Source organism: Aquarana catesbeiana, linkage group LG05, assembly GCF_042186555.1.
Source record: "Aquarana catesbeiana isolate 2022-GZ linkage group LG05, ASM4218655v1, whole genome shotgun sequence".
Classification (NCBI taxonomy): Eukaryota; Metazoa; Chordata; class Amphibia; order Anura; family Ranidae; genus Aquarana; species Aquarana catesbeiana.
In genome coordinates this window covers 120,200,543-120,212,642 of record NC_133328.1, presented here as the reverse complement: position 1 = coordinate 120,212,642, position 12,100 = coordinate 120,200,543, and the positions used below count along the sequence as shown (strand labels likewise).

Below are 12,100 nucleotides of genomic sequence, written 5' to 3'. Positions count from 1 at the left end.
TTTTTTTTTAAGCATGAAACAGTTTTTTTCCCCCAAAAAAACGCGTTTGAAAAGTTGCTGCACAAATACTGTGCGAGACCACCATTGTATTCTCTAGGGTCTCTGCTAAAAAAACATATATAATGTTTGGGGGTTCTATGTAATTTTCTAGCAAAAAAAATGATGATTTTTATGTGTAGGAGAAAAATGTCAGAATTGGCCTGGGTGGCAAGGGGTTAATTTTGAAAAGAAAATCTTTCATCATGTGCGTGTTTCCATAATCCAGTCACAGCAACTGTGGAAGACTATTTGTTTCTGAAATACATATAGACTTTAAAGTGGAGCTCCACCCAAAAAGGGAAGCTTCATTTGTCTGCCTCTGCCCCCCCCTCCCCTGCCACATTTAACATCTTTTGGGGGGGGGGGGAGCGGGTACCTGGTTTTGACAGGTACCCGTTCCCCTTCCCGGCTTAGTTCGCCACCCGCAGCTGGCACATGCACAAAACCAGATGTGAAACTGCAAGGCTTCACTGCCGGTTTCCTTTAGCCAAGATGGCGGTGGCAGCAGCACCTGATAGCCGTGCAGTATTTGTAGCTGCTAATTTTTTATTTTTTCTGAAGGAGCCAGGAGCTTCTCTTTAAGTTCACGTTGTGTGGGTCTCCTGGGATTTATTTCGGTGTTATTAGAGAGTATCTGAAGTTTGGGATCTTAGGAGTAGCAGTGGCCTCTACCTTGTATTCATGTACTCAGAATCTGGCTCTTCAACGTATGACATGTTTTGTTTCTGTGTTAAAAATACCTTTGTGCACATGCAGTACAACCTTACAGGTATTGTCCTATTTTTAAATGGTTGCTTTACAAAAAGTGCTTAATCTCCATGGCAATGGGTTCCCACGCTGAAATCCCGTGGCGAGGGCTTTTACTTCACTTACTTCCTCTTGGCTCTCCATTTGAAAATTCTATTAATATTTCCCCAGGTTCCCACTATTTATAGTTGTCTTTTTTTTTTTGGCTTGTCTGCAGACACGCTTAGGTATGCAGATCTTGATATAACCTGAATGTACGGTCATTCTGCTTATTACAGCCCATTTTAAGGGATGGCAGTACTGTGATCAATATTATTTTGATACAGAAGTGTGAATTGCCCAAAATGCAATTTAATAGGAGTTTAAAAACAATTAAAATACACTTACAAGGATAGATGCTTGCATTACACAAACTACTGCGCGTATGTTGCATCCTCAAACCATCTGCGTTCCATTGCCCGGATGTTCAGAAACGGAAATGACGCATTAAGCCCCGCTCTGGTGAGTGCTGTACAATAGGAGGGGAGCACCAAGTACAGAAGATTTGTCGCACAATTCACTTTATTTACAGGTGGATTGCCCCATTATGTCTGAACTTTGATTATTTGTACTGTTCATAAGGACTAAGCACAAGTCATTTTACACTTTTATTAAAATTTTTGCAAGTTTACACTTCTATTCTTTAGAATTTTGGAGTATGTGGAATGAGATGTATAACTAATATTAAAGGGGCAATTTATTTAAAGTGGTTGTAAGCACTTACAAATACTTAGTGACCTGACTGGCCTTAAAGAGGAACTGCAGTCTGCTCACATAATTTGTAATAAAAACATCTTTGCCATTCTGAAGTTTCCCTCCAACGATTTTGCATATTTTTTTTATATATACTGTGATTCTGTAATTGCCAAATATGAGGTCAGGTCGGAAAATGTCATTCTCTGCTGCAGAAGTGCTTGACATTTTGTGACCCGACTTTGGGGCCCCGTATCTCGGGGCCACTTGGTGCTATGAACCCCATTTGCATATGTTGTAGTGCTAGTTCCACTGTGTTTGAATACCAAATTTGGGGTTCCTAGCACCAAGTGGCCCCGAAATATTGGGCCCCAAAGTCGGGTCGTAAAATGTTCCTTTAAAAACACTTATAAGCGCAAACATGGCTGAAGGCGGTACCGGTGTTTAGCTGCGTTTGGCGTCTGAAACGTGGAAAACTTTTGCGTCTGAACCCAATTTTTTTGCTTCTGGAAAAACGAGGTTAAATGCAACTGCCTAAAACGCCACAAAAAAGAGACTGTGTACATGGACACACAGGATAACATTGAATGGGTTCAGGGGCAGTTGAAAAAAGTGTCCAACTGCCTCTTAACGCGAGTTTAACAGCGTCTCGTGTGCATTAGGCCTAAGATGAAAAACCTTCTGTGCTGCAACCCCCCCCCCCCCTTTTTTTGTTCTTACCTGAGCTTGATCTGATCCAGGGATGCAGCAGCTCCAGCTGCTGTCGCTCTCCTCACTGGACAGATTGATGGCAGCAGGAGCCATCCCGCTGCTGTCAAACAAAATCTGTGACACTGGAGTGGGGGACGGGGCCGAGTCCCTCTGTCTGTGTCAATGGATGCAGCAGCGGGACTTGGGAGTGACTCCGTACGGATGCCCCCAAGAAAAGCGGGTTTCCATGGGGGCACCCAATGAAGAGAAGGGGACCCCACAAGAGGAGGATCGGGGGCTGCTCTGTGCAAAACCACTGCACAGAGAAGTTAAGTATAGCTAGGTTAGTTATTTTTTTTTTTTAAATCAAGGGCTTACAAAGCCTTTAAGCTGGCCATGCACCGCCAATTCTTCGCCTCCATTCAACAACCTGTTCACAGCAGATCTAGGAGACGAAAATGCATGCTTCTGATGCCGGAAAGTGTTGTTATTGATTATGGAACTTATTAGGCATACTGTGGAGAAATCCTTCTCCAAGGGGAGTGAAGAACTGGTTGACCGCATGGATGAGTGCTATTTCATCTTATTGGAAACATCATATAACAAAGTACTGGAAGTCTGGAACTCGCCATATTGTTTGAGGAGAGGAAGGTTTTTCTCTGTTCTTTGCCATACCACCTCTAACATGTGACCGCAAATAGAAGACTGACCTCTGCGTGATTGTCCTTTAGAGCAATTATGATATAGATAGAGATGCTTGGTGCGGCCAAGTGTACATTTTTATGCACTGAGAAAAAAAAATCATTGGCTCTGGATATAGTAGCATTTGGCAGGAAAATCTAGCCTGGTGGATTGACTTTTTCACAAAAAATGGGCATGAGGATGCACTTTGTTTTATCAGGCAACAGTCATCTTATGTCTATGGGCTGCTTTATACATTATAGTGTATTTCCAGTAAACCCATAGTTTAACAAGGACTCCAGGATCTACCTGGAACCCCCAGAATCTACCTGGATCTACCTGGAATGTTTCTTCAACATTTGGAATCTTTCATTCAAACCTTGCCTCTAGAACCTCAACAATCTGTAATGCAATGCTTTCAATATACTCAATGGTATCTAGCAGAGGTGTAACTAGAACCTGAATGGCCCCCCCTGACCTTTGGTCCCAGGGCCCTTTCCAATTATTCTGGGGTCCCTTTCTCCCATTGCAGGGCCCTTGATTATGGTCCTGCAGCAGGACAACTTCCTGACATCTTGGGTAGGGTTGCCACCTTTTCTTCAAGCCAAACCCAAAGACTTTAACATCACACAGTAAATTCCTTTTTGTAGTATACACTATACATATATTTTGTGATTAAATAACAATTCTAATTGCATATATTTAACATCAGAGTCCACAGAGTTCCCCTTTACACCTGAATACGCAGATTTTCCCATTTACATCTGAACTTGCAGAGTTCCCCTACACTGTAAGGGTCACCCCTTACTGTGCAGACTCTGATATATGGGAGAAGTCTGGGGACTTTGATTTAAGGAAGAACAGTGAGAACTCTGATATAAGGGGGTCCTTGGTAACTGGAGCCCCCACTTACATCAATGTCCCCAGCATTTCCCTTTAATCAGGCTTCCCAGAGCCCCTGCTAGTAAAGAGTCTGCAGAATTTCTATTTTCCACCCATTGTTCTGTATGGGGAGGCGGATGTAAATGGACATGTTTACATTTACACCGGCCTGGATCTGATCCAATGAAAACAGATGTATGGAGATCCATTCACCATCTGTCTAGTGGTTTGGATGACAGTCAGACTGGCCCATAGAGAACAGTGAGCTGCGTCCGTGTCTGCTCTGCGCAAGTGGAGCATACATGGACCTGTCATCCGCCTGCTCGGTGGGGATCAGCGGAGAGATCCCCCACTGAGCAGGCAGATCCGCTTGGCAGAGTCCGCCCTTGTAAAAGGGCCCTAAGGGGGAGCTCTGTGGATTGTAATGTAAAGGGGAACTCTGATGTAAGGGGTGCTCTGGGAACCCTGATGTAGGGGGATCTCTGCTCATCAAAGCCCCACTTACATCAGAGTCCCCCTTTACATTACAGTCCACACAGCTTTCACTTACATTAGTGTGCTCAGAGGCTGGGGAGAGAAGAGAGGAAGGGAGGGACACTTCACTCAACATAAATGGAGGTTTGAGCTATGGAGCTCTGCCACTGTGGTCAGCAAGCAAGGCCTACTAGCCTGTGATATACATACACATAGACTGGCAGAGCATGCTGGGGCTTGTAGTGCACCACACCAGGGAAACCCCAGCGGGCTGCTGTATTGGTAGAGGGGCTCTCTGGAGGTGACAATACACTCTTTATTCAGTCCCCTCATTGACTGACCCACCTGTGTGCTGCTTTGTTTTCAACCACTGAGATGTTTGATTAGGAAGGAAGGCTGTCCTGGAGAGCTGAGGATCTCCTGTGGGGGTTTGCAGCATCCATGGTAAAAGTTGGCCTTCCCTCCACAATCTAGTAGCTTGCCGACTGTGGAGCTTTCCATTTGAAAGGCACGGAGTTGCCGGGGATTGGAATGTGGGCGGAGCCACGGGTACACACACACGGGAGGAGGAGAAGAGCCTGCTCACTCTATCTCCCCACAGTGGTAGAACTACAGGGCCCAGTCGCAAGTGCGACTGCTGTGACCCTGATAATTCTGCCACTGGTATCTAGTCAGACTCCTAGCAAGAGATCCTCCAATTGACATTCCACACCTCTCTTAAATTGAATTGCACCTGTTAAATGAAAAATCAAGGCCACCCCTCTTTCTTGCTACTTACTAATCAGACCGCCATCAATTCAAAATGTTTCCTAAAGTGGTTCTAAAGGCTGAAGGTTTTTACCTCCACGCGCTCTATGCATGAAGGTAAAAAACCTTCTGTGTGTAGCTCCCCCCACAGCCCACCTATTACCTCCCTGAACCCCATCACGATCCAGCGATGTGCATGATAGCTTCGGCTCTCCAGGAACTCTCCCTCCTCATTGGCTGAGAAAGCAGCAGGAGCCATTGACTTCCACTGCTGTCAATCACAGCCAGTGAGCCAATGAGGAGAGAGGGGGCAAGGCCAAGCCATGGCTCTATCTGTGAATGGAGACACAGAGCAGCGGCCCGGGAACGAGCCTGCTTGGGTGCCCCCATAGCAAGCTGTTTGCTCTGGAGCAAGGTGAATTTGATTCAAATCAAGTTGATTTAAATCATGATATAAATCACTAGTAAAAAGGCTTGATTTAAATATACTCAATTTAAATCATAATTTTTAAAGAGCAACTGTCATCTCTGTCCCGCAGCAGCTCCTCCTCTGACCCGCTGTTGACTCTCCGATTCACTTTAATAGGACGGCTGGTGATACAGCAGTGACACAAGGTGAGGGATGTGGTGGCAGCAGGTGAGTATGCCGGCTAACAGGCGCTGTCATGATGGATCTGAAATGACAGGAGCTCTTTAAAGCTGCATTCACCCATGAGCGTTTTCTTCTCATAAAACGCTAGTAAAACGCCCAACAAACAAAATCCCATTTATTTCAGTGGCACCTGTTCACATCTGAGTGTTTTGTCACCTGAAACAAAATGCCTGAAAAACGTCCTAAGCTCAAAAAAGACGTGAGCTTCTTTGGGGCAGATTACAGGTGTTTTTCTGCCTTTTACATTGGTGACCTGAACAAAAATGTGGCAAAATCGCGGTAAAATCACGCGACTTTGAAACATTTAGGTGTATCAATGCAGCCTAAATGCAAGGGCTCATTCTTGCTGGTAGTTAGAATCTTTAATATTTGCAAGCAAAATTATGGTTTCCTATTTAGAATAATAAGCTGTCAGGTTAGTAAAACAGCGATATCCGAACCGATTTTAGGTTAATAGGTTATTCATACATAGTTGGAGAACTACTCAAATTCTTTTATTTAATTAAAACAATAACATTATATATATATATATATATATATATATATATATATATATATATATATATATATATATATATATATATATATATGTGCTTAAACATCAATGTTTAGTAACTGAAGTGCATAAACAAAATATCTTTGCAAAAACAAACAAACAAAAGCACTTAAACTGAATATATCAGCTTTGGGTCCACATAAAAAAGAACTTCAAACACGGTCCTTTCATCACAGCATGTCTTCTCATGATGTTTTTTTCATTCGGGCCACCAGGTCTTGCATCTCTTTGTTGCATTGATTGCATTTTGCATGCATACCTGCTTTACCCATAGGTAGAGGAACTTCATTAAAATATTTCCAAACGGGGTCTCTTATACGGCCTGCTGCCATGTTGCTCCTCAAAGGAGGAATAAAGCACTTCAAGCTATGTGCAGAAAGATCACACGGTTTATAAGCTGCTTAGAAGCTTTCACTTGCATTATTACTGCTTTCCCTTCCTCCTCACACTTGTGAATGCATCAATGGCAGTACATGTTATCTCAGCTTGCAGAGCTTGGATTCACTGAATGAGTTTACCAAAAATGTAAATATTGCAGAATATACAGCCTCATGCTATATAACTAAGCTCCATGTCATGCTGAATAAACTAACTTATTAATGTATCTTAAAAAGAGAACTATCTTTAAATAGAGTTTTACTCCAAAAAGCATTTATTTGAAATACATTTTTATAAAAATCAAAAAAATCTCATTTAAATTAAAAAAAAATCTGATTTTTTTTTTCTTTTTTTGGGGGCATGGATATAATCATCGATTTTTATCCACCCTGCTTTGGGGGCACTTGGCAGGAGGGAGGGCCAGGAGTGCCAGTGGGGGACATGAGAAGAGGAGGACTGGGGCTGCTCTGTACAAAACCATAGCGCGGAGCAGGTAAGCATAGCACTTTTTTTTTTTTTTTCCTTTAAACTTGCCTTTAATGTCACTTTATTATACACCACTAGACCCCGCAATCTTAGATTATACTAACATACTGTATCTTGTCTTTTATGATTTGACTTGTTGGCCAAATGTTGCGCCCATTGTTCTTGTTAATAAAACAAAAACACAGCAAATTCCCAGCTCAACAACCAGCCTGCAAACAACCAAATGATCCTGTCTAACAGTTTGCATTAAAATCAAGGGTTTCGTTTGCACACATTTGCAAATACATGCGTAAGAGCCACTTCATGGCACCCCGGTATTATCTGCAGTCCTAACTATACATTTTTGAGGGCCTTCACAGTGAAAACACATGCATCATAATGGATAATGTTCTTATTACTCGCATTCTCACAATAAAAAAATAAATAAAAATGAACTCCAGGAATTGCAGCAGTTACAAAAATCTGCTGGCTTTTAAGGAGTTATGTCCAACAAGGTGTATACCACCTCATGGACTTTTATTTGCTATTTTGAATTTTTTTGGTGCACTAGAAGAACAGTCTCAGATACAGAAGCTTCAGAAACATGTGTTGCCATTATGCCCACCCCTAATCTTTTCTTGCTGAGTGCACAGAGGGTATTATGTGAACCCATTCAAAAAATACTAAGTATTCGGTGATTGGGGAGGTGAGGGGAGAGCAGTCAACTGCAGGGGTATTTTTTTTATCCTGGAGCCCAGCTTTAACTAATGTCACTACAAGAGATCTGCCTCAAAAGGAGTCTTTGTTAAACCACAAGAAGAAGGCAGAGTATGTGTGTTCAATTGGCAAATATGCTGTCCCGATGTACAGAAAAAAAAAAGAAAATATATGTATATATGTGTGTATATATATATATATATATATATATATATATATATATATATATATATATATATATATATATATACCCTGAAACAAGATTGTTTTAAAATCGATTAATCAACGTGCATAAGTAAAATAATTTATTTTAAGCTGGTCTCTCGTACACAGGATCTGAAGCTGACTCAAATAGGAGAAATGACCTCTACTAAGTAAACATTTTCCGCACATAATCTATTGGCCCCATGATTGTGTTTTCCCGATAACATTACATGATCTAATGATATTTCAACACTGAAATCTCTGATAAGAGATATAATAGCTGGCATGTGATTCAGAGGTCAAATCAGGTTTTGAAGGAATTTGTCTTTTAAGTGAACCTCTATTTTGCCCATAGGGTCATAGCAAAAGTAATGCCGACCACCACAGCTATTTATATCTTGTTTCCCTTTTACTCCCCCACTTCTACCTTCACCCATGGGAGCGAGGAGGAGAAGTCCTGGGTAAATTTCAAGCCATTCCTAATTGGAGCTTACACAGGGCTGAGGACTCTGTCCTTTTCCTGTGTGATTGCAGCGGTAGCTGGACAATCAATTGCCATGAACCAGTGCTGTCATATGGGGGGGGGGGGGGAAAGGGGGTGATGAGCATGCTGTGTCTGTACCAGGCCCTTCTCTTCCCTCCTGACGGCAGTGGGAGTAAAGTTAAGAAAGGGTTGGCATTAAAGTAGACCTGTAGCATTGCCCTGCCAAGTTCTATCCATACTTTTGTGCAGTAAGTTGTATATTTTCCACATAGGTTTTTGTAGTGAAGTATAAATTATAATAGCCTAATTTGTTAAACTCTTTTTCTTTATCTCACTAGGTGCTGATGGAATGCATGCAGGCTTAGAAGATGAGTAAGAAGTTCTGTTTATCTGGTGTTCCCCAGCTCAGTGAATGCTGCTACATTTCCTGAGACGACCTCTGATTATTAATAATGGGAGAAGAAAGGAACCTGGGAGTGTCCCAGAAGATGCTCTCTCCATCTCGGAGTACAAGCAGTTCCTCCTCGAAGCTTGGAAGTCGGCAGGTTAGCTACTTGGTACTTTTAGCCATTTCTTTTTTTTTTTTCACAAGGTATATATAAAACACAGCAGATATATTACACAAAAAACAGTAATGCAACAGCGCTAGTGGCCAGCATAGCGGAGGTAAAAATGAAGAGGAAATTAAAAACAGGAAAAGACATCATATCCACATAGTAATATACAAAAATTTGTCCCCAGTACCATTCCCCATAATATAATCTTGGTATAAAAAGGAAAATACATACATAACTCCCACTGGGTACAATAAGGACCCCCCCCCATAGGATTATAAGAGGGGCTTGTGAATGAAACACAGTATTAATACAGAGAACCCATCCACCTACTCAAGGAAGTTCATACAGTAGACATATTATTCACCCAGCCACCCCATACTCTGTCACACTTAGCCGGCACACCTCTACTGGCATATGTAGCTTTATATAGAGGTTAGACTTTATTGATTAGGGCCTTCCAGGCTGCAATAGACGGGGCAGAAGATTTCCTCCATGGGAGAATTAATCATTTTCCTGGCAAAGGAAAACAAAAAGGTGGAGTAGAGTACGGATCACCTTTTTAGGGACCAAGAGGTCCATTAATCCTAGCAAACAAATCTCCACAGAGGGGCGAACACACATTGTTGTAACTTACTGCACACATTGAATGGCATGAGTTACATCGCCAACAACTACAGGATTGTGGGGGACATTTTTTGCTAATCTAGCTAGTGTTAGATTCTGTGCAAACATTTTTGTTGAAATTGTTTTATTCAATATTGAAACAATACAGAACATAAACCTAAAAGTATATGTCAAGTTCCAGTAAATTTACAAATATGCATATAGATAAAAGTAATATAATGCAAGACCTCACGATGATTATGATTAACGTAAAGTTAACTAAGACATATTAAAATTAATAGACTCTCATTATACAAAGTTGACACCATAGCTATCTAGTATTGTAATGTTAGAGATCACTATGAAAATGGCCCAAGCATACACTGGTGCTACCGCCCATAAAAGAAACAGCAGTACATTACAGAGCACCATATATATGAGAAACAGGTGAAAAAAGTAAATAATTCCATAGAGAAGTAAGAAACAAAGTATAAGAGAAAGAAAGAGAAAAAAGGGGGTAGGGGAAGAGAAGAGGAATAGGAACGAGGGAGCATGGGGCAGGGAAGGACGTTACCTATACCTGAAAGGCTCCAGAAGACACAGTTACAAAGGCCTCAATATTGGAAGAAAACTGAAAATGTGACCAGACAGTCCACATAAGTTTGTAAGAAACAGTCTTCTTATTCTCCCAGGCTATGATGCGTTCCAAGTGTTTGGTCCCGTCAATCTCACAAGCCCAATCGGCTAAGGAAGAAACAGACAGTTGGCACCAATGTCTAACAATAACAGAACAGGCTGCCGTAAGAAGATGTTTTATTAAGATTTTCTTGATTTGTTTATGGGAGCCTGGCAACATAGAATGTACAGTTATGTGCCGTTTATTTGGGAACTTATCCCCTACAAATTTGTCATATAATTGGAGTATTTTATTCCTAAAGGGATAATGCGTGGACAGGTGCCTCAGATATGCGTCATGGTGCCAGTGGCCTGTAAACATCTCCAGCATGTATCTGGGATGGTGGGGTCAATGCAGGATATTAGAGCATCGATACCATCAAGACCAGGGGGGTAGTCACCTTTAAGGGGCGGAGAACTACCTGAACAACATGGGATAAGTAAAAGATCACCGGGCAGTGTCGCCCCATGTCGCCTCCTCACATCTGATTTAACCCTCTAATTGCCATGCTACTGCACTGAAATTGCGCGCATTTCATAGCAATAATGGATTTAAATCAGGTGGTGAAGAGGCAACATATCGCCTGCTCAGTACATGTCAAACATGCTTGGATCGCTTTTCAGAGGAGCAACAGTGCATGCTGCACTTGTGAATGAGCCCTTAGTTGCATTCCACAGCAGCACCCTTAGGGCTTGTTCACATGTAAAGTTTTGTAGTGGTAAAACCCTTCAGTTGAGTTTACCACCCCCAATCCCCACCCCCTTTAGCTGCTGAGGCAGCATCCAAAGTTGTACAAATGCAGCAGCAGGAATTAAAGCCCCTGTTGCTTTTGGTGGGTGCTACTGCCTGCCAATCGCGACCCATTCAAGTAAATGGGGCCACTCTGCATGCTTCTGCAGCATCCAAGGGGTTAAAGCAGGTGGTGGGAAAGCAACACAACGCTGCCTGCTTTAACCCCTTGTTTGCTGTACCACACAAGGTTGCAGGGCATTTGAAGAGTGGCCTCATTCACTTGAATGGGTCATGCTTGGCAGATGCTACACCCACGAACCACGACAGGGTGTATAACTCCTGCTGCGTCTGCGACATGTGTACAAAATTGGCCACTGCAGCTAAAGAGGGTACAGTAGGGGCGGGGGGGTGGTAAAACACGTCTTAACTATGGGGTTTTAAACCCCCCCCCCCCCCAAAAGCCCCAAAAGTGCATTAGCGACTTTCCTGGGTTAGCTTCACTTTGCTATAGACTTCTATTGTGTCCTGCAGGTGTGGCGCACTTTCTGATAGCACACCAATACTCCTTCATTCAGAAAGTGCACCAAACCCACAGGATATAATAGAAGTCTATAGCAAAGTGCAGCTAACACAGGAAAGTCACAAATTTACTGTGCTTCACCCGGAGTGCAGGTAAACCGCAGCACATCAGCGTAAAAAGCAGTCCTATACTATTATGCCCAGTGTATTGCTTCACACTGACCTGAAGATCTCTAATTTACTGCTGTTGGCACCACTGTGGAGACTGCTAGCTTGGAAAAGAGGTGGAGTGTAATTGGTATTACTTTGCACAGGACAGGAACCAGCACTACAAAGGAGGCATCGGCTCTTGCTCCCTACTACAGCTCCAACTTTACAAGTAATCCTTCTGCATTGCACTCTGTTTGATGCTCTAAGATATTGGGTAAGCAAGCCCAGACCGCGATCTACCAGTCACCTGGCTGCAATCTACTGGTAGATCACGATCTACAGGTTGCGGGCCCCCCGATCTAGACACAATGTGGTAATTATGTTCCTGGTCGTGGGATGATATAGATAATTTAAA

At 42.5% G+C, this 12,100-nt stretch overlaps 1 protein-coding gene across 2 annotated transcripts in view; it reads left to right on the top strand.

Moving 5' to 3' along the window:
• Positions 1-12,100, top strand: part of OSBPL3 (oxysterol binding protein like 3) — a 320,546-nt gene that overhangs the window by 139,526 nt on the left and 168,920 nt on the right. For both annotated transcript variants that reach the window (XM_073630125.1, XM_073630126.1), the window contains one exon: positions 8,787-8,993. In XM_073630125.1, the coding sequence (XP_073486226.1) occupies positions 8,901-8,993 (93 nt within the window). In that variant the 5' untranslated portion in view covers positions 8,787-8,900. The remainder of the gene's footprint in view (positions 1-8,786; positions 8,994-12,100) is intronic.